The sequence below is a fragment of the Phocoena phocoena genome, chromosome 13 (assembly GCF_963924675.1).
Source record: "Phocoena phocoena chromosome 13, mPhoPho1.1, whole genome shotgun sequence".
Taxonomy (NCBI): domain Eukaryota; kingdom Metazoa; phylum Chordata; class Mammalia; order Artiodactyla; family Phocoenidae; genus Phocoena; species Phocoena phocoena.
In genome coordinates this window covers 31387136-31408099 of record NC_089231.1, presented here as the reverse complement: position 1 = coordinate 31408099, position 20964 = coordinate 31387136, and the positions used below count along the sequence as shown (strand labels likewise).

Here is a 20964-nt window from a genome sequence, read left to right as displayed (position 1 = left end):
CGATGACAGTGCCCATGGTGACAATTCCCATGGTGGCAGCACCCATTGTGACAGTGCCCATGGTGACAGTGCTCATGGTGGCAGTGCTCATGGTGGCAATGCCCCTGGTGACATTAACCATGGTGACAATTCTCATAGTGACAGTGCTTATGGTGATGCTGTCCATGAGAGTTCGCATGGTGACAGTTCTCATGGTGACAGTGCTTATGGTGATACTGCTCACAGTGACAGTGCTCATGGTGATAGTGACCATGGTGACAGTGCCCACAGTGATAGTGCGCATGGTGAAAGGGCCCATGGTGACATTTTCCATGTTGAAAGGGCTCATGATGGCATTTCCCATGTTGGCAGTGCCCATGGTGAGACTGCTCACAGTGAATGTGACCTTGGTGACAGTGCACAGGGTGGCTGTGCCCATGATGACAGTACACATGGTGACAGTGCTCATGGTGATAGTGCCTATGGTGACAGTGCCCATGGTGGTAGTGCAGCGGGTGGCAGTGCAAAATAGTGACAGTGCCCATGGTGACAGTGCTCATGGTGGCAGGGCCCATGGTGACAGTGCTCATGGTGGCAGTGCAAAATGGTGATAGTGCCCATGGTGACAGTGCACACGGTGATATTGCCCATGGTGACAGTGCTCATGGTGACAGTGCTCACTTGTGCAGTGCCCATGGTGACAGGGCTCACAGTGGCAGTGCCCATGCTGGCTGTGTCCATTGTGACATGTCTCACGGTGACAGTGCCCATGGTGAGAGTGCACATGGATAGTGTGCTCATGGTGAAACTGCCCATGGCGACACTGTCCACAGTGAGAGTGCTCTTGGTGACAGTGCCCACAGGGAGAGTGCCCATGGTGATAATGCCCATGATGACAGTGCTCACGATGAAAATGCCCATGGTAACAATGCCCATGGTGACATTGCTCAAGGTGATAGTGCCCATGGTGACAGTGTCCATGGTGACAGTGCTCTCAGTGACAGTGCTCATGGTTACAGTGCCCATCATGACAGTCCCCATGGATAGAGTGCTCACGGTGACAGTGCCTATGGTGACAGTGCTCACAGTGACAGTGCCCATGGTGATAATGCTCACGGTGATAGTGCCCATGGTTAAAGTGCAAATGGTGACAGTGTTCACAGTGATAGGACCTATGTTGATAGTGCACTTGGTGGTGGTACACATGGTGACACTGCTCACGGTGATAGTGCCCACTGTGAAAGTGCCCATGGTGGTAGGGCACATGGTGACAGTGCACATGGTGAGAGTACTCATGGTGATAGTGCCCATGGTGACAGGGCCCATGGTGACATTGCCCAGGGTGACAGTGCTCACAGTGACAGTGCCCATGGTGACAGTGCTTATGATGATAGTTCTCACGGTGGCAGTGCTTATGGTGGCATTGCCCCCGGTGAGAGTGCCAATGCTGACAATGCCCAAGGTGATACTTCCCATGTTGACATTGACCAAGGTGACAGTGTCCATAGTGACAGTGCCCAAGATTACAGTGCCCATTGTGACAGTGCCCATGGTTTCAATGCCCACCGTGACAATGCCAATGGTGGCAGTGCCCATGGTTACAGTGCTTATGGTGATACTGCTCACAGTGGCAGTGCTCATGGTGACTGTTCCCACTGTGTTAATTCCCATGGTTATAGTTCCATGGTGACAGTGATCACAGTGAAAGTGCCCATGGTGACATCGCACACAGTCACAGTGCTCACAGTTATAGTGCTCACGGTCAGAGTGCCCATGATGACAATACCCATGGTGACAGTGCTCATGCTGACAGTGCACATGTTGTCAGTGCCCGAAGTGACAATGCTAATTGTGGCAATGCTCATGGTGACAGTGGTCATGGTAGCATTGCCCATGGTTGACATTACCCATGGTGACAGTGCTAATGGTGAGAGTGCTCATGTTGATAGTGCCAATGGTGAGAGTGCCCATGGTGATGGTGTTTATGGTAAGAGTGCTCACGGTGGCAGTGCTCATGGTGACACTGCTGACGGTGATAGTGCACTTGGTGGCCATGCCCATGGTGACACTACACATGGTGACAGTGCTCACTGTGATAGTGCCCATTGTGACAGTGCCAATAGTGGTAGGGCACATGATGTCATTGCAAAATGGTGACAGAGCCCATGGTGAGAGTGCACACAGTGATATTGCTCATGGTGACAGTACTCATGGTGAAAGTGCTCACTTGTGCAGTGCCCACTATGACAGGGCTCACAGTGGCAGTGTCCATGGTGGCTCTGCCCATTGTGACATGTCTCACAGTGACAGTGCCCATGGTGAGAGTGCACATGGTGATAGTGCCCATGGTTAATGTGTTCACAGTGAAACTGCCCATGGCCATATTGCCCACGGTGTTAGTGTCCTTGGTGACAGTGTTCACAGTGACAGTGCCCATGATGATAGTGCCCATGATGACAGTGTTCATGATGAAAGTGTCCATGGTGACAGTGCCCATGGTGACAATGCTCTCAGTGACAGTGCTTATGGTGACAGTGCTCATGGTTACAGTGCCCATTTTGACAGTCCCCATGGATAGATTGCTCACAGTGACAGTGCCTACAGTGACGGTGCTCACAGTGACAGTGCCTATTGTGATAGTGCTCACCGTGGTAGTGCCCATGGTTAAAGTGCAAATGGTGACAGTGCTCAAGTGATAGTGCCTATGTGGATAGTGCACTTGGTGGTGGTACACATGGTGACACTGCTCACAGTGATAGTGCCCACTGTGAAAGTGCCCATGGTGGTAGGGCACACGGTGACAGTGCCCATGGTGAGAGTACTCATGGTGATCGTGCCCATGGTGACAGTGCCCATAATGACAGTACCTATGGTGACAGTGCTTACAGTGATTGTTCCGATGGTGACAGTGCCCATGGTGGTAGTGAAGAATGGTGATAGTGCCCATGGTGACAGTGCACACTGTGATATGGCCCATGGTGACAGTGTTCATTGTTGCAGTACCCATGATGACAGTGCTCCTAGTGGCAGTGCCCATCCTGGCTTGCCTGTGGTGACAGTGCTCCCAGTGATAGTGCCCAGGTGACAGGGCTCATGGTGTCCTAGCTCATCATGGCAGGGCCCTTTGTGAAGTGCCCAGGGTGAAAGTGCTCATGGTGACAGTGCCTATGGTGATACTGCCCATGGTGACAGTTCCCATGGTGGCTGTGCCCATGGTCACAGTCCCCATGGTGGAAGTGCTCATGATGGCAGTGACCCTGGTGACAGCACCCAAGGTGACAGTGCTCATAGTGACAATGCTTATGGTGATATTGCCCATGGTGAGAGTGAGCATAGTGACATTTCTCACGGTGACAGTGATTAGGGAGACAGTGCTCATGGTGACAGTCCTCATGGTGATAGTGCTCATGTTGAGAGTGACCATGGTGAAAGTGCCCATGGTGACAGTGACCATGGTGAAAGTGCTCATGATGGAAGTGCCCATGTTAGCAGTGCTCATGGTGACACTGCTTATGGTGATAATGCCCCTGGTGGCAGTGCCCATAGTGACATTCCCATGGTGACAATGCTTATGGTGATAGTGCTCTCAGTAGCAGTACTCATGGTGACAGTGCCCACGATGACCATGCCCACAGTGAGAGTGCCCACGGTGCCAGTGCCCACAATGATAGTGTCCATGGCGACAGGGCCCACAGTGACAGTGCCCATGGTGAGAGTGCTTATGGTGATAGTTCTCATGGGAGCAGTGCTCATGGTGATAATGTTCATGGTGGCAGTGCTCATGGTGACAGTGCCAATGCTGACAATGCCCAAGGTGATACTTCCCATGTTGACATTGACCAAGGTGAGAGTGTCCATAGTAACAGTGCGCAAGATTACAGTGCCCATTGTGACAGTGCTCATGGTGACATTGCCCATGGTTTCAGTGCCCACTGTGACAATGCCCATGGTGACAGTGCTCAGAGAGACAGCACCCATGGTGACAGTGCCCATGGTGGTAGGGCCCATGGTATCATTTCAAAATGGTGACAGTGCCCACGTTGACAGTACTCATGGTAATAGTACCCATGGTGAGAGTGCTCATGGTGACCGTGCTTATGGTGACTGTGATCACAGTGCTAGTGCCCAAGGTGACAGTGCCCATGGTGGTAGTGAACATGGTAGGAGTGCAAAATGGTGACAGTGCCCATGGTGAAAGTGCTCATGGTGATAGTGCACATGATGACCTTGCCCATGGTGACAGTGCTCACAATGAAAGTGCCAGTGGTGACAATTCCCATGGTGGCAGTGCAGAAGGTGACAGTGGCCATAGTGACAGTGCCCATGGTGACACTGCTCATGGTGACAGTGCCTATGGTGACAGTGCTTACAGTGACAGTGCCCATTATGATATTTCTCATGGTGATAGTGCCCATGGTTAAAGTGCCCATGGAGACAGTTCTTACTGTGATAGTTCCCATTGAGACAGTTCCCATGGTGGTAGTGCACATGGTGGCAGGTCAAAATGGTGAGAGTTCCCATGGGGACAGTGCACATGGTAAACATTGCCCTTGGTGATAGTGCCAATGATGATAGTGCACATGGTGGCAGGTCAAAATGGTGAGAGTTCCCATGGGGACAGTGCGCATGGTAAACATTGCCCTTGGTGATAGTGCCAATGATGATAGTGCACATGGTGGCAGGTCAAAATGGTGAGAGTTCCCATGGGGACAGTGCGCATGGTAAACATTGCCCTTGGTGATAGTGCCAATGATGATAGTGCACATGATGCATGCGCCCATGGTGAAAATGCCCATGGTGACAGTGCTGAAGCTCATAGAGGCAATGGTGACAGTGCCCATGGTGACACTGCTCATGGTGATAGTGCCTATGGTGACATTGCTCACAGTGACAGTGGCCATGGTGATAGTACTCATGGTGATAGTGCCCATGGTTAAAGTACCCATGGAGACAGTTCCCACAGCGATAGTGCCCATTGTGATAATGCACTTGGTGGCTGTGCCCATGGTGACAGTTCCCAAGCTGACAGTACACATGGCAACAGTGCTCACAGTGATAGTGTCCATGGTGACAGTGCCCATAGTGGTAGGGTCTATGGTGTCATTTGAAAAGGGTGACAGTGCCAATGGTGATAGTTCTCATGGTGATAGTGCCCATGATGATAGTGCACTTAGTGACAGTGCTCATGGTGACAGTGCTCATGGTCATACGGCCCATGGTGACAGAGCTCACGATGAGTGTGCCAATGGTTACAATGCCAATGGTGGCAGTGCTTAAGGTGAAAATGGCCATATTGACAGTGCCCATGGTGACACGGCTCACAGTGACAGTGCCTATGGTGACAGTGCTTATGGTGACAGTGCCCATCGTGACTGTGCCCATGGAGACAGTGATCACAGTGATAGTGTTCATGATGATAGTGCTCACAGTGACAGTGCCCATGGTGATAAATCCCATAATGAGAATACTCATGGGAAAAGTGCCCATGGTGGCAGTTCTAATGGTGAGAGTTCTCAGGGTGATACTGCTCATGGTGATAGTGCTCACAGTGATAGAACCCAAGGTGACTGTTGCTACTGTGACACTGCCCATGGTTAGAGTTCCATGGTGACAGTGCTCAGAGTGAAAGTGCCCATGGAGGGCACTGTCACCATGGGTACTATCATCGTGGGCACTGTCAACATGGACACTGCCACCATGAGCACTACCACCATGAGCATTATCATCGTGGTCACTGCCATGATGCTGAGAATGATGCTGAGAGTGATGGTGAGTGTGATGGTCAGTGCGATGCTGAGAGCGATGGTGAGTGTGATGGTGAGTGCGATGGTGAGTGCGATGGTGAGTGCAATGTTGCATGCGGTGGTGCGAGTGATGGTGAGTGCGATGGTGAAAGCGATGGTGAGAGCAACAGAGAGTGCACAGGTGAGTGTGATAGTGAGTGCATTAGTGAGAATGACGGTGAAAGTGATGGTGAGAGTAATGGTGAGTGCAATGGTGAGTGCAATACTGAGAGCGATGGTGAGTGTGATGATGAGTTCGATGGTGAGAGAGAGGTGAGAGTGATGGTGAGTGCAACAGTGAGTGCGATGGTGAGAGCGATGGTGAGAGTGAAGGTGACTGTGATGTTCAGTGTGATGGTGAGTCAGATGGTGAGAATGATGGTGAGAGTTCTGGTGAGTATGATAGTGAGTGCAATGGTCAGAGCGATGGTCAGAGCGATGATGAGAGCAATGGGGAGAGCGATGTTGAGTGAGACAGTGCATGCCATGGTGTGAGCGATGGTGAGTGTTATGGTGATACTGATGGTGAGAGTGATGATGAGTGTGATGGTAACAGTGATGGTGAGTGCGATAGTGAGTGCAATGGTGAGGGTGATAATGCATGCGACAGTGCGTGTGACAGTGCATGCCATGGTGCGTGCAAAGAAGAGTGCAATGGTGAGTGCGATAATGAGAGTGAAGTTGAGAGCGATGGTGCATGTGATGGTGCCTGCGATGGAGTGTGCTTTGCTGAGTGTGATGGTGAGAGCGATCTTGATAGTGATGGTGAGTGCGAAGGAAAGTGCTTTGCTGAGTGCAATGGTGAGAGAGATGTGTGTGCAATGGTGCATGCGATGGAGAGTGCTTTGCTGAGTGCAATGGTGAGTGTTATGGATAGTGCGATGGTGAGAACGATGGTGAGTATTATGGATAGTGCAATGGTGAGAACGATGGTGAGAGCCATGGTGAGTGCGATGGTGAGAGCAATGATGGGCGTAATGGCGAGAGTGATGATGAGTGCGATGGTGGGTGCGATGTTGAGAGTGAAGGTGAAAGCGCTCGTGAGTGCAAAGGTGGGGCGATGGTGCGTGCGATGGTGAGTGCAATTGTCAGAGTGATGGTGAGTGTCACAGTGAGCGTGACAGTCAGAGTGACGGTGAGTGTGACGGTGAGAGCGATGGTGAGAGCGAAGGTGACTGCGATGTTGAGTGTGATTGTGAGTCAGGTGATGAAAATGATGGTGAGAGTGATGGTGAGTGTGATGGTGTAACAGATGTTGAGTGCAATGGTGAGAGTGATGGTGAGTGCAATGGTGAGTGTGAAGGTGAGAGTGATAGTGAGCATAATGTTGAGTGTGATGGTGAGTGTGATGGGTGAGAGTGATAGTGCATGAGATGAGGTGTGCAATGGTGAAGATGACAGTGAGTGCGAAATTGAGAGCAACTGTGAGAGTGAAGGACACAGCAACGGTGAGTGAGACGGGGCTTACGATGGTCCATGTGATGGTGAGTGTGACAGCGAGTTCAATGGTGAGAGTGATGGTGAGTATGAAGGTGAGAGCGATGATGAGTGCAATGGTGAGACTGACGGGAGTGCGATGGTGAGAGCGATGAGTGCAATTGTGTGTGCAATCATTCAAGCAATGCTGAGTGCGATGGTGAAAGAGATGGTGAGAGTGATAGTTCGTGTGATGGTGCTTGCGACAGAGCATACCATGGTGCGTGTGATGGTGCATGTGACAGTGCGTGTGATGGTGAGTGTGATGGAGACTGTGACAGTAAGTGTGAGTGTGAGAGCAATGGTGCGTTAGTAGGTGCGTGCAATGGAGAGTGTGATGCTGAGTGCGATGGTGAGAGCAAACATGAGAGTTATGGTGAGGGCGATGTGAGTGTGATGATGAGTGTGATTGTGAGAGCGATTGTGAGAGTGATGCTGAGTGTGATGGTGAGTGTGAAGGTGAGAGCGATGGTGAGAGCGAAGGTGACTCTGATGTTGAGTGCGGCAGTAAGTCAGATAGTGAGAATGATGGTGAGAGTGATGGTGAGTGTGATGGTGAGTGCAATGGGGAGTGAGATGGGGAGATCAATGGTGAGAGCGATTGTGAGAGTGATGGTGAGAGTGATGGTGAGTGTGATGGGGACAGCGATGCTGCGTGTGATGGTCTGTGTGATGGTGAATGCGATGGTGTGTGTGATGGTGAGTGCGACAGTGAGTGCGATGGTGACAGCGATGGTGAGTGTGATGGTGAGAGCGATGGAGAGTGCTCTGTTGAGAGCGATGGGGAGTGCGATGATGAGTGCGATGGTGCCTATGATGGTGAGAGTGATGGTGAGACCAATGATGAGAGCAATGGTGAGAGCGATGTTGAGTGTGATGGTGAGTGCGATGGTGCATGTGATGCTGAGTGTGATGGTGCCTATTATGGTGAGAGTGATGGTGAGAGCGATGGTGAGTTCAATGGTGAGTCAGATGTTGATAGCGATGCTGAGAGCAATCGTTAGTGCAAAGTTGAGAGCAATGGTGAGTGCGATGGTGAGTACGATGGTGAGAGCGATGATGAGTGTGATGCTAGGAGTGATGCTGAGTGCGATGTTGAGTGCGACGATAAGAGTGATAGTGCATGCGATGGTACGTGCAACAGTGTGTGCCATGGTGCATGCCACTGTGTGTGAGACAGTGAGTTCAATCGTGAGTGCGACGTTGAAAGCAAAGGTCAGTGCAATGGAGAGTGTGAGGTTGAGAACGATGGTGTGGGCTATGTTGCATGTGATGGTGAATGCAATGCTGAGTGCGATGGTGAGAGCGATCGTGAGGGCGATGGTGAGAACAATGGTGAGTGTGATGGTGAGAGCGAAGTTGAGAGTGAAGGGGAGTGCAATGGTGAGTGCGATAGTGAGAGTGATGGTGAGTGTGAGGGTCAGTGCGATGATGAGAGCGATGGTGAGTGTGATGGTGAGTGCAATGGTGAGAGCGATCTTGAGAGCGATGGGGAGTGCAATGGTGAGAGCGATGGTGAGTGCGATGATGAGTGCGATGGTGAGAGCTATGGTGAGAGCAATGGTGAGTGCGATCATGAGTGTGATGGTGAGAATGATGGTGAGAGTGATGATGTGTGTGATGGTGACAGCAGTGCTGCGTGTGAAAGTCCATGTGATGGTGAGTGCGATGATGTGTGTGATATTGAGTGCGACAGTGAGTGCGATGGTGACAACGATGGTGAGTGTGATGGTGAAAGCGATGGAGAGTGCTATGTTGAGAGCAATGGGGAGTGCAATGATGAGTACAATGGTGAGAGCGATGGTGAGAGTGATGGTGAGTGTGATGGTGAGAGCGATGCGTGTGATGGTCCATGTGATACTGAGTGCGATGGTGACTGTGATGGTGAGAGCGATGGGGAGTGCGATGATAAGTGCGATCATGAGAGTGATGGTGAGTGTGATGGGGAGAGCATGGTGAATGCGATTGTGAGATCGATGGTGACTGCACAGGTGAGAGCAATGTTGAGTGCACTGGTGAGACCGATGGTGAGTACAATGATGAATGCGATGGTGAGAGCGATGGTGAGTGTGATGGTGATAGTGATGCTGTGTTCGATGGGGAGTGTGATGGTGAGAACGATGGTGAGTGTGATGATGACTACGATTGGGAGAGTGATGGTGAGAGCAAAGGTGAGAGAGATGGTGAGTGCGATGGTGAGTGTGATGGTGTGTGTGATGCTGAGTGTGATGGTGCCTATGATGATGAGAGTGATGGTGAGAGCGATGGTGAGTTCGATGGTGAGTCAGATACTGATAGCGATGGTGAGAGTGATCATGAGTGTGTTAGTGAGTGCAAAGTATAGAGCAATGGTGAGTGCAATGGTGAGAGAGATGGTGACTATGATGGTGAGAGAGATGGTGAGTGTGATGTTAAGAGTGATGGTGAGTGTGATGTTGAGTGCGATGATGAGAGTGATAGTGCATGTGATAGTATGTGCAATGGTGTGTGCCATGGTTTGTGCAACTCTGTGTGAGACAGTGAGTTCAATGGTGAGTGCGACGTTGAGAGTAAAGGTCAGTGCAATGGAGAGTGTGAGGGTGAGAACGATGGTGCGGGCAATGCTGCATGCAATGATGAATGCGATGCTGAGTGTGATGGTGAGAGCGATCGTGAGTGTGATGGTAAGTGCGATGATGAGAGTGATGTTGAGAGTGATGGGGAGTGTGATGGTGAGTGAGATGGTGAGAGCAATAGTGTGTGCAATGTTGAGAGTGATGATGAGGGTGATGGTGAGAGTGAACTTGAGAGTGATGGTGAGGCGATGGTTAGAGTGATGGTGAGTGCAATGCTGAGTGTGATCATGAGAGCAATCTTGAGAGCAATGTTGACTGCGTTGGTGAGAGTGATGGTGAGTGTGCTGGTGAGTGTGATGGTGAGTGCAATGATGAGAGCGATGGTGAGTCTGATGGTGACAGCGATGCTGTGTACAATGGACTGTGTGATGATGAGTGTGATGGTGAGTGTGATGCTGAGAGCAATGGTGAGTGATGGTGAGTGCAATGATGAGAATGTTGGTGAGTGTGAGGGTGACAGCAATGGAGAGTGTGATGGTGAGAGCGATGATGAGAGTGATGATGAGTGTGATTGTGACAGCGATTCTGCATGCGATGGTCCATGTGATGGTGAGTGTGATGGTGAGTTTGATGGTGAGAATGATAATGAGAGCAATGGTGAGTGCCAGGTTGAGTGCAATGATGAGTGCGATGATGAAAGCGCCAGTGAGAGCGAATATGAGTGCGATGGTGATGATGAGTGCGAAGATGAGAGTGATGGTGAGTGCGATGATGAGTGGGATGGTGAGAGCGATGGTGAGAGTGCTGGTGAGTGCGATGGTGAGTGCGACAGTGAGTGCAATCATAAGAGCGATGGTGAGTGTGATGGTGAGAGTGATGGTGAGAGTGATGGTGAGTGTGACAGTGACAGTCATGCTGCGGGCAATTGACCATGTGATGGTGAGTGTGATGGTGAGAGCAATGATGAGAGCGATGGTGAGTGAGATTGTGAATGTGATGTTGAGAGTGATGTTAGAGTGTGATGGTGAGAGCGATGGTGAGTGTGATGGTGAGTGTGGCAGTGAGTGTAATGGTGAGAGTAATGCTGACTGTGATGGTGAGAGCGATGGTGAGAGCAATGGAGAGTACAATGTTGAGAGTGATGGGGAGTGCGATGTTGCGAGGGATGGTGAGAGTGATGGTAAGTGTTACGTTGACAGAGATGCTGCATGCCATGGTCCATGTGATGTTGAGAGTGATGGGAAGTGTGATGGTAAGTGCCATGGTGAGATCGATGGTGACTGTGAGGGTGAGTGCAATGTTGAGAGCGATGGTTCGACTGATCATGAGAGTGATCTTGAGATTGATGGTGAGGCGTGGTGAGAGCAATGGTGAGTGCAATGCTGAATGCAATGGTGAGAGCGATTTTGAGAGTGATGGTGAGTGCGATGGTAAGTGCACTGCTGAGTTTGATGGTGAGAACAATGTTGACTGTGATGGTGAGTGCAATGTTGAGTGCGATGGTGAGAGTGATGGTGAGTGCAATGATGAGTGCACTGGTGAGAACAATGGTGAGTGCGATGCTGAGAGCGATGTTGTGTTCGATGGTTAGGGCGATGGTGAGAGTGATGGTGAGAGCAATGGTGAGAGAGATGGTGAGTGCGGTGAGGAGTGAGATGGTGAGAGTGATTGTGAGAGCGATGGTGAGTGCAATGGTGAGTGCGATGGTGGAAGCAATGGATAGTGCGATGTTGAGAGTGAAGGAGAGTGAGATGGTGTATGTGAAGGAGAGAGCGATGGTGAGAGTGATGCTGTGTGTGATGGTCCATGTGATGGTGAGTGTTATGGTGAGTGTGATGGTGAGACCTATGATGAGAGTGATGGTGAATGCGATGGTGAGAGCGATGATGAGTGCAATGGTGACTGTGACGGTGAGTGCAAGGGGGAGAGCGAGGGAGAGTGTGAGAGTGAGAGTGATGGTGAGGGCGATGGTGAGAGCGATGGTGAGTGCAGTGGTGAGTGCATTGCTGTGTGCCATGGTGCGAGCTTTGGCGAGTGCCATGGTGAGACCGATGGTGTGAACGAGGATATGTGTGATGGTTAGAGTGATGGTGAGAGTGATGGTGATTGAGATGGTGACAGTGATGTGGATTGCTATGGTGAAAGTGACAGTGTGTTGAACGTTGCATGTGATAGTGTGTGCCACAGTGTGGGCAGCGGTGCATGTGACACGGAGTGCAATGGGGAGTGTGAAGGTTAAAGGAACAGTGTGTGCGATGGTGAGTGAGGGTGAATTCGATGGTGCTTGCAATGGTGCATGCAATGGAGAGTGCAATGCTGATTGCAATGCTGAGAGCAACCTTCAGTGATGGTGAGTGTGATTGTGAGTGCAATGTTGATAACAATGGTCAGTGTGATGGGGAAAGCGATTGTGAGTGTGAAGGGGAGTGTGATGATGAGTGTGATGGTGAGTTCGATGCTGAGAGTGATAGAGCATGGTGTTAGTGATGCGGAGAGTGATGCTGAGTGCAGTGGTGAGGGCAATGTTAATAGTGATTGTGAGAGCGATGGTGATGGTGACAGCGATTGTGAGAGGGATGGTGAGAGCACAGTGAAAGTGATTGTGACTGCAAAGGTGCATGTGATGGTGAGTGCAATGGTGAGAGTGATGGTGAGTGTGATGGTGAATGCAATGGTGAGAGTGACGATGAGAGCAATGGCGAATATGATGGTGACTGTGATGGTGATACTGAGAATGTTGGTGAGAGTGATGGTGAATGTGATGGTGAGTGCGATGGAGAGAGCGATGGAGAGAGCAATAGTGAGTGCGATGGTGACTCACCAATGATGAGTGTGGTGGTGAGAGTGATGGTGAATGTGATGGTGAGAGAGAAGGTGACTGCGAGGGTTAGTACATTGGTGAGGGTGACGGTGAGAGCATTGGTGATTTCGATGCTGAATGCAATGAAAGCGATCTTGAGAGCGATGTTGAGTGTGATGGTACGAGCAATGGTGAGTGTGATGACGAGTGTGATGGTGAGAGCGATGGTGAGAGTGATGATGAGTGTGACAATGAGTGCAATGGTGAGTGTGATGACGAATGTGATGGTGAGTGCGATGATGAGAGTGATGGTGAGTGCAAGGGTGAGAGCCATGGTGAGTGCGATCATGAGGGCGATGGTGAGTGCGAAGGTGAATGCGGTGGTGAGAGTGATGGTGAGTGCTATCGTGAGAGCGATGGTGAGTGCAATGTTGAATACGGTGCTCAGAGCGATGGTGAGTGCAATGGAGAGAAAGTTGGTGAGTGTGATGGTGAGAGCCATGGTGAATACAATGGTGATGGTGAGTGCGATGTTGCATGTGATGGTGCAAGCGATGGTGAGTGTGATGGTGAGTGAGATGATGAGAGTGATGGTAAGTACAATGTTGAGTTCTTCAGTGAGTGTGATAGTGCTTGCGACGGTGCCTGTGATAGTGTGTGCCACGTTGCGGGTGACAGTTCATGCAATGGGGAGTGCGATGGTGAAAGCAATGGAGAGTGCGATGGTGACTGCAACAATGAGTGCAACGGGGCTTGTGATGGTGCGTGCGATGGTGCGTTCTATGGAGAGTGCAATGCTGAGTGCGATGTTGAAAGTGATTGTGAGTGTGAAGGTGAGTGTGATTGTGAGTGCGATGGTGAGTCAGTTGGTGAGAATGATGGTGAGAGAGATGGTGAGTGTGAAGGTGAATGTGATGGTGTGAGCAATGGTGAGAGCATTGGAGACTGCGATGGTCAGTGCAATGGTGAGTGCAATGGTGAGAGCGAACGTGACAGTGATAGTGAGTGAGATGATGGGTGCGATGACGAGAGCGCTGGTGAGTGCGATGGAGAGAGCGATGGTTAGTGCAATGGTGAGAGCGATGATAAGTGCAATAGTGAGTGCAATGCTAAGTGTGGTGGTGCGTGCGATGGTGCAAGCAATGGTGAGTGTGATAGTGAGAGCAATGGTGCATGTGATGATGAGAGCAATGGTGATTGTGATGGTGAGTGATGGTGAGTGTGATGTTGAGTGCTATGCTGAGAGTGATAGTGCATGACACATTTCGCTCAACAGTGTGTGCCATGGTGCGTACATCAGTGCATGTGATGGTGAGTATAATGGGTCATTCGACCTTGAGAGTAATGGTGAGTGTGACAGTGACTGTGAGAGTGAGTGTGAGGGTGAGAGACGTGGTGCGTGCGGTGGTGATTTAGATGGTGATTGAGATGGTGAGAGTGATGGTGAGTGCGGTCTTGAGTGCGATGGTGAGAACAATGGTGAGAGCGATTGTGAGTGCGATGTTGAATACAGTGCTCAGAGTGATGGTGAGTGCAATGGAGAGAGAGTGTGATGGTGAGAGCAATGGTGAGTACAATGGTGATGGTGAAGGTGAGTGCAATGTGGCATGTGATGGTGTGAGCGATGGTGAGTGTGATGGTGAGAGTGATGGTGAGTGCAATGTTGAGTGTTACAGTGAGAGTGATAGTGCTTGCGACAGTGCCTGTGATAGGGTGTGCCACATTGTGGGCGATGGTGCATGCAATGGGGAGTGCGATGGTGAAAGCAATGGAGAGTGCGATGGTGACTGCGACAATGAGTGCGACGGGGCTTGTGATGGTGCGTGCGATGGTTCGTTCTATGGAGAGTGCGATGCTGAGTGCAATGTTGAAAGCGATTGTGAGTGCAAAGGTGCATGTGACTGTGAGTGCAATGGTGAGTCAGTTGGTGAGAATGATGGTGAGAGAGATGGTGAGTGCGAACATGAATGCGATGGTGCGAGCAATGGTGAGAGCATTGGAGAGTGCGATGGTCAGTGCAATGGTGAGTGCAATGGTGAGAGCGAACATGACAGTGATGATGAGTGAGATGATGGGTGCGATGATGAGAGCGCTGGTGAGGTCGATAGTGAGAGCGATGGTGAGCACGATGGTGAGAGCGATGGTGAGAGGGATGGTGAGTGCAATGCTGCTTGCGATGATGCGAATGATGGTGAGTGCGATGGGGGAAACGATTGCGAGACTGATGGTCAGTGGTATGAAGAGAGTGATGCTGATTGCGATGTTGAGTGTGATGGTGAGAGTGATAGAGTGTGCGATGGTGTGTGCCATGGTGTGTGTGATGCTGCGTGCGATGGTGAGTGCGATGGTGAGTGCAATGGTGAGTGCGAAGGTGAGAGCAAATGTAAGTGCAATGTTGACTTCGATGTTGATTGTGAGGGAGAGAGCAATGGTGCATGCAAAGGTGAGTGTGATAGTGCGTGTCATGGTGAGTGTGATGTTGAGGGTGATGTTGCATGTGATGGTGAGTTCAATGGATAGAGCAATGGTGAGTGCGATGGTGGGAGTGATGGTGAGTGCGATGATAAATACGATGTTTGGAGCGATGATGAGTGTGTTGGAGAGAGAGATGGTGAGTGCAATGTTGAGAGTGATGGAGTCTGCAATGCTTAGTGCGATGGTGTGTGCTGTGGTGTGAGTGATGGTGCATGCAATGTTGAGTGTAATGGTGACTGCAATGGTGAGAGCGATGCACAGTGCAATGGTGCATGTGATGGTGATGTGTGCCATGGTGACTGTGATGGTGCCTATGATGGTGAGAGCGATAGAGAGAGTGATGGTGAGTTCGATGGTGAGTCAGATGTTGATAGCGATGTTGAGAGTGATGGTGAGTACGATACTGAGTGTGATGTTGAGAGCGATTGTGAGTGCGATGGTGAGAGCTATGGTGCATGCGATGGTGTGAGGGATGGTAAGTGTGATGGTGAGTGCAATGCTGAGAATGATAGTGCGTGCGATGTTACGTGTGACAGTGTGTGCCACGGTGCATGTGATGGTGTGTGAGACAGTGAGTGCAATGGTGACTGTGATGGTGAGAGCAAAGTTGTGTGCAATGGAGAGTGTGAGGGTGAGGACCATGATGCATGTGACATTGAGTGCGATGGAGAACGTGATGCTGAGTGCGATGTTGGGAGCAATCATGAGAGCAAGGATGAGTGTGATGGTGAGTGCGATGGTGAGAGCGATGATGAGAGTGATGGTGAAAGCGATTGTGAGTGTGAAGAAGCGTGCAATGGTGCATCAGATGGTGAGAATGGTGGTGACAGTGGTGGTGCGTTCAATGATGCGTGCGATGGTGAGGGCAATGGTGAGTGCTATCGTGAGAGCGATGATGAGTTCGAGGTTGAATACGGTGCTCAGAGCGATGGTGAGTGCAATGGAGAGAAAGTTGGTGAGAGCAATGGTGAGTACAATGGTGATGGTGATGGTGAGTGTGATGTTGCATGTGATGGTGTGAGCGATGGTGAGTGTGATGGTGAGAGTGATGGTGAGTGAGATGATGAGAGTGATGGTGAGTGCAATGTTGAGTGTTACAGTGAGAGTGATAGTGCTTGCGATGGTGCCTGTGATAGTGTGTGCCACGTTGTGGGCGACAGTGCATGCAATGGGGAGTGCAATGGGGAGTGCGATGGTGAAAGCAATGGAGAGTGTGATGGTGACTGCGACAATGAGTGAGACGGGGCTTGTGATGGTGCGTGCGATGGTGCGATGCTGAGTGCGATGTTGAAAGCGATTGTGAGTGTGAAGGTGAGTGTGATTGTGAGTGCAATGGTGAGTCATTGGTGAGAATGATGGTGAGAGAGATGGTGAGTGTGAAGGTGAATGCGATGGTGTGAGTGATGGTGAGAGCGTTGGAGACTGCGATGGTCAGTGCAATGGTGAGAACGAATGTGACAGTGATAGTGAGTGAGATGATGGGTGCGATGATGAGAGCGCTGGTGAGTGCGATGGAGAGAGCGATGGTTAGTGTAGTGGTGAGAGCGATGATGAGTGCGATAGTGAGTGTGATGCTGAGTGCGGTGGTGCATGTGATGGTGCAAGCAATGGTGAGTGTGATGGTGAGAGCAATGGTGCATGTGATGGTGAGAGCAATGGTGATTGTGATGGTGAGATCGATGGTGACTGTGAGGGTAAGTGCGATGTTGAGAGCGATGGTTCGAGTGATCATGAGAGCGATCTTGAGATTGATGGTGAGGCGTGGTGAGAGCGATGGTGAGTGCGATGCTGAATGCGATGGTGAGAGCGATTTTGAGAGTGATGGTAAGTGCGCTGCTGAGTTTGATGGTGAGAGCAATGTTGACTGCGATGGTGAGTGTGATGGTGAGAGTGATGGTGAGTGCAATGATGAGTGCAATGGTGAGAACAATGGTGAGTGCGATGCTGAGAGTGATGTTTTTGGTGGTTAGGGCGATGGTGAGTGCACTGGGGAAAGTGATTGTGAGTGCGAAGGTGCATGTGATGTTGAGTTCGATGGTGAGTCAGATGCTAAGACTGATAGTGACAGTGATGGAGAGTGTGAAGATGTGTGCAATGGTGACAGTGATGGTGAGAGTGAAGATGAAAGTGATTGTGAATGTGAAGTGTGTGCAGTGGTGCGTGTGATGGAGATTGGGATGCTGAGTGTGATGGTGAGAGTGATCTTGAGAGCAATGGTGAGTGTGATGATGAGTGCAATGGTGAGTGTGATGGTGTGTGTGATGGTGAGAGAGATGGTAGGTGCGATTGTCAGTGTGATGGTGACAGCAATGGTGCATGAAAAGTTGAGCGGGATGGTGATAGCGATGCTGAGTGGAATGGTGAATGCGATGGTGAGTTTGATGTTGAGAGCAATGGTGAGTGCGATGGTCAGTGTGATGGTGAGTGTGCTGGTTAGAGTGATAGTGCATGTGATGGAGTGTGCGACGGTGAGTGTGATGGTGAATGTGACGTTGAGATAGATGGTGACAGTGAAGGTGAGTGTGATAGTGAATGCGATGGTGAGAGCGATGGTGAGTGCGATGTTGAAGTAGTTGAAAATGATGGTGAGAGAGATTGGGAGTGAGATGGTGAGTGTGATGATGAGAGTGATGCTGAGTGTATTGGTGACACTGATGGTGAGTGAGATGGTGTTAGTGATGCTCAGAGTGATGCTGAGTGTGGTGGTGAGGGCAATGGTGATAGTGATGGTGAGTGTGATTGTGACAGCGATGGTGAGTGTGATGGTGAGAGCGATTGTGAGAGGGATGGTGAGTGCGATGTTGAAAACGATGCTCACAGCGATGGTGATTGCAATGGAGAGAAAGATGTTGAGTGTGATGGTGAGAGCAATGGTGAGTACAATGGTGATGGTGAGTGCGATGTTGTGTGTGATGGTGCGAGCGATGGTGTGTGTGGTTGTGAGAGGAATGGTGAGAGTGATGGTGACTGAGATGATGAGAGTGATAGTGAGTGCAATGTTGAATGCTATGGTGAGAGTGATAGTGCATGCGACTGTGCATGTGATAGTGTGCCACATTGAGGGCAATGGTGTGTGCAATGGGGAGTGCGATGGTGAAAGCAATGGTGAGTAAGATGGTGAATGTGAGAGTGAGTGCGACGGAGATTGTGATGGTGCGTGCTATGGTACGTTCTATGGAGAGTGTGATGTTGAGTGTGATGCTGAGTGCGATGTTGAAAGTGATTGTGAGTGCGAAGGTGCGTGTGATTGTGAGTGTGATGGTGAATCAGTAGGTGAGAATGATGGTGAGAGAGATGGTGAGTGCGAAGGTGCAAGCGATGGTGAGAGCACTGGAGAGTGCGATGTTCAGTGCGATGGTGAGTGCGATGGTGAGAGCGAACGTGACTGGGATGGTGAGTGAGATGGTGGGTGTGATGATGAGAGCACTGGTGAGATCGATGGTGAGAGCGATGGTGAGTGCGATGGTGAGAGTGATGGTGAGAGAGATGGTGAGTACGACCGTGCTTGCAATGATGCAAACGATGGTGAGTGCGGTGGGGAGAATGATGGCGAGAGCGATGGTCAGTGTTATGAAGATAGTGATGGTGATTGCAACATTGAGTGCCATGCTGGGTGTGATAGAGCATGTGATGGTGTGTGCAGTAGTGTGTGCCATGGTGCATGTGATGCTGTGTGTGATGGTGAGGGCGATAGTGTGTGATCCTGAGAGCATTGGTGAGTGCGATGGATAGAGCGATGGTTAGTGCAATGGTGAGAGCAATGATGAGTGCGATGGTGAGTGTGATGCTGAGTGTGGTGGTGTGTGCAATGGTGCAAGTGATGGTGAGTGTGATGGTGAGAGCTATGGTGATTGTGATGGTGAGAGTGATGGTGAGTGCGATGTTGAGTGCTATGCTGAGAGTGATAGTGCATGACACATTTCGCTCAACAGTGTGTGCCATGGTGCGTACATCAGTGCATGCGATGGTGAGTATAATGGGTCATTCGACCTTGAGAGTAACCGTGAGTGTGACGGTGACTGTAAGAATGAGTGCGAGGGTGAGAGACATGGTGTGTGTGATGGTGTGTGCCATGCAGAGTGCGATGCTGAGTGGGATGTGGATAGCGATATTGTGAGCAATGGTGAGTGCGATGTTGAGTGCGATGGTGAGAGTGATGGTGAGAGCGATGGTTAGTGCGATGGTGAGAGTGATGGTTAAAGCAATTGTGATTTCAAAGGTGTGTGCTATGGTGAGTCAGATGGTGAGAATAATGCTGACCGTGATGGTACGCTCGATGGTGAGTGCGATGTTGCATGCAATGGTGAGTGCGATGGCTTTTATGTTGGTGAGAGAGATGATGAGAGCATTGTTGACAGCGACTGAGTGCTAAGAGGTGTGCGATATTGTGTTCTATAGTGACTGCAATGGTGAGAGTGATGGTAAGTGCGATGCTGACTGCGATTGTGGGAATGATCTTGAGAGTGATGTTGAGGGCGATGGTGAAAGTGATGGTGAGTGTGATGGTGAATGCGATGGTGAGAATGATGGTGACAGCAATGGTGGGTTCGATGCTGAGTGCGATAGTGAGAGCGATCTTGAGAGCGATGGTGAGTGTTATGAGGAGTGCGATGGTGACTGTGATGGTGAGAACAATGATGAGAGCGATGTTGAGTGCGATGCTGAGTGCGATGGTGAGAGTGATGATGAGAGCGATGGTGAGTGAGATGGTGAGTGCGATTTTGAGAGCGATGTTAGAGTGTGATGGTGAGAGTGATGGTGAGAGCGATGGTGAGTGTGATGTTGAGTGCAACAGTGCTTGTGATGGAGACAGTGATGGTGAGAGCGATGGCGAGTGCAATCATGAGTGCGATGTTGAGAACTATGGGGAGAGAGATGGTGAGAGCTATGGTGTGTGCAATGATGAGTGTGATGGTGAGAGTGATGGTGAGTGTGGTGGTGACAGCGATGATGCATGCGATGGTCCCTGTGATGGTGAGTGTGATGGTCAGTGTGATGTTGAGAGTGATGATGAGAGCGATGGTGAGTGCAATGTTGAGAGCAGTGTTAGAGTGTGATGGTGAGAGCGATGGTGAGTGCAATGGTGAGTGTTACAGTGAGTGTGATGGTGAGAGCAATGGTGAGTGTGATGGAGAGTGTGATGTTGAGTGTGAAGGAGAGTGTGATGATGAGTGTGATGGTGAGAGCGATGGTGAAAGCAATGGAGACTGCGATGCTGAGGGCGATGGGGAGAGAGATGAGTGTGATGATGAGAGCGATGGTGAGGGTGATGGTGGAACTGATGGTGAGAGTGATCCTGAGAGTGATGGTGAGGCAATGGTAAGAGCGATGCTGAGTGCGATCATGAGAGCGATCTTGTGAGTGACATTGAGTGCGATGGTGCGAGCGATGGTGAGTGTGCTGGTGAGTTCGATGGTGAATACAATTATGAGATCAATAGTGAGTGCGATGGTGAGAGTGATGTTGAGTGCGATTGTGAGAGCGATGGTGAGTGCGATGTTGAGAACGATGGTGAGTGCGATGCTGAGAGCTATGGTGTGTTCGATGGTGAGTGCAATGTTGAGAGCAATGGTGAGTGTGATGGTCAGAGCGATGGTGAGAGTGATGGTGAGAATGATCTTGAGAGTGATGGTGAGGAGATTATGAGAGTGATAGCTAGTGTGATGCTGAGTGTGATTGTGAGAGCGATCTTGAGAGTGATGTTGAGGGTGATGGTGAGAGTGACAGTGTGATGCTGAGTGTGATTGTGAGAGTGATCTTGAAAGTGATGTTGAGGGTGATGGTGAGAGCAATGGTGAGTTCAATGCTGAGTGCGATGGTGAGAGCGATCTTGAGTGCGATGGTGAATGTGATGATGAGAACGATTGTGACTGTGATGGTGAGAGCATTATTGAGA

At 50.3% G+C, this 20964-nt stretch overlaps 5 protein-coding genes across 5 annotated transcripts; 1 reads left to right on the top strand and 4 right to left on the bottom strand.

The window, feature by feature from the left end:
• Window positions 1-459: 459 nt before the first annotated feature.
• On the bottom strand, window positions 460-1650 carry LOC136132538 (uncharacterized). Its single transcript, XM_065889444.1, has one exon. The coding sequence runs from the start codon at window positions 1648-1650 to the stop codon at window positions 460-462; it is 1191 nt and encodes a 396-aa protein (XP_065745516.1).
• Window positions 1651-6595: 4945 nt separating this feature from the next.
• On the top strand, window positions 6596-9957 carry LOC136132536 (serine-aspartate repeat-containing protein I-like). The gene is made up of 8 exons (XM_065889443.1): window positions 6596-6837; window positions 6887-7114; window positions 7382-7781; window positions 7823-8201; window positions 8250-8369; window positions 8454-9170; window positions 9230-9517; window positions 9755-9957. The coding sequence occupies exons 1-8, from the start codon at window positions 6596-6598 to the stop codon at window positions 9955-9957; spliced, it is 2577 nt and encodes an 858-aa protein (XP_065745515.1).
• An 847-nt stretch (window positions 9958-10804) lies between these two features.
• Window positions 10805-11834, bottom strand: LOC136132535 (uncharacterized). Its single transcript, XM_065889442.1, has 2 exons — window positions 11234-11834; window positions 10805-11175 (listed from the first exon to the last, which is right to left on the bottom strand). Exons 1-2 carry the CDS (start codon window positions 11832-11834, stop codon window positions 10805-10807), a joined length of 972 nt encoding a protein of 323 aa, XP_065745514.1.
• Window positions 11835-14513: 2679 nt separating this feature from the next.
• Window positions 14514-15362, bottom strand: LOC136132534 (uncharacterized). Its single transcript, XM_065889441.1, has one exon. It carries the CDS (start codon window positions 15360-15362, stop codon window positions 14514-14516), a length of 849 nt encoding a protein of 282 aa, XP_065745513.1.
• Window positions 15363-17034: 1672 nt separating this feature from the next.
• LOC136132533 (hepatitis A virus cellular receptor 1-like) lies at window positions 17035-18126 on the bottom strand. The gene has a single exon (XM_065889440.1). The coding sequence runs from the start codon at window positions 18124-18126 to the stop codon at window positions 17035-17037; it is 1092 nt and encodes a 363-aa protein (XP_065745512.1).
• Between the last annotated feature and the right edge of the window lie 2838 nt (window positions 18127-20964).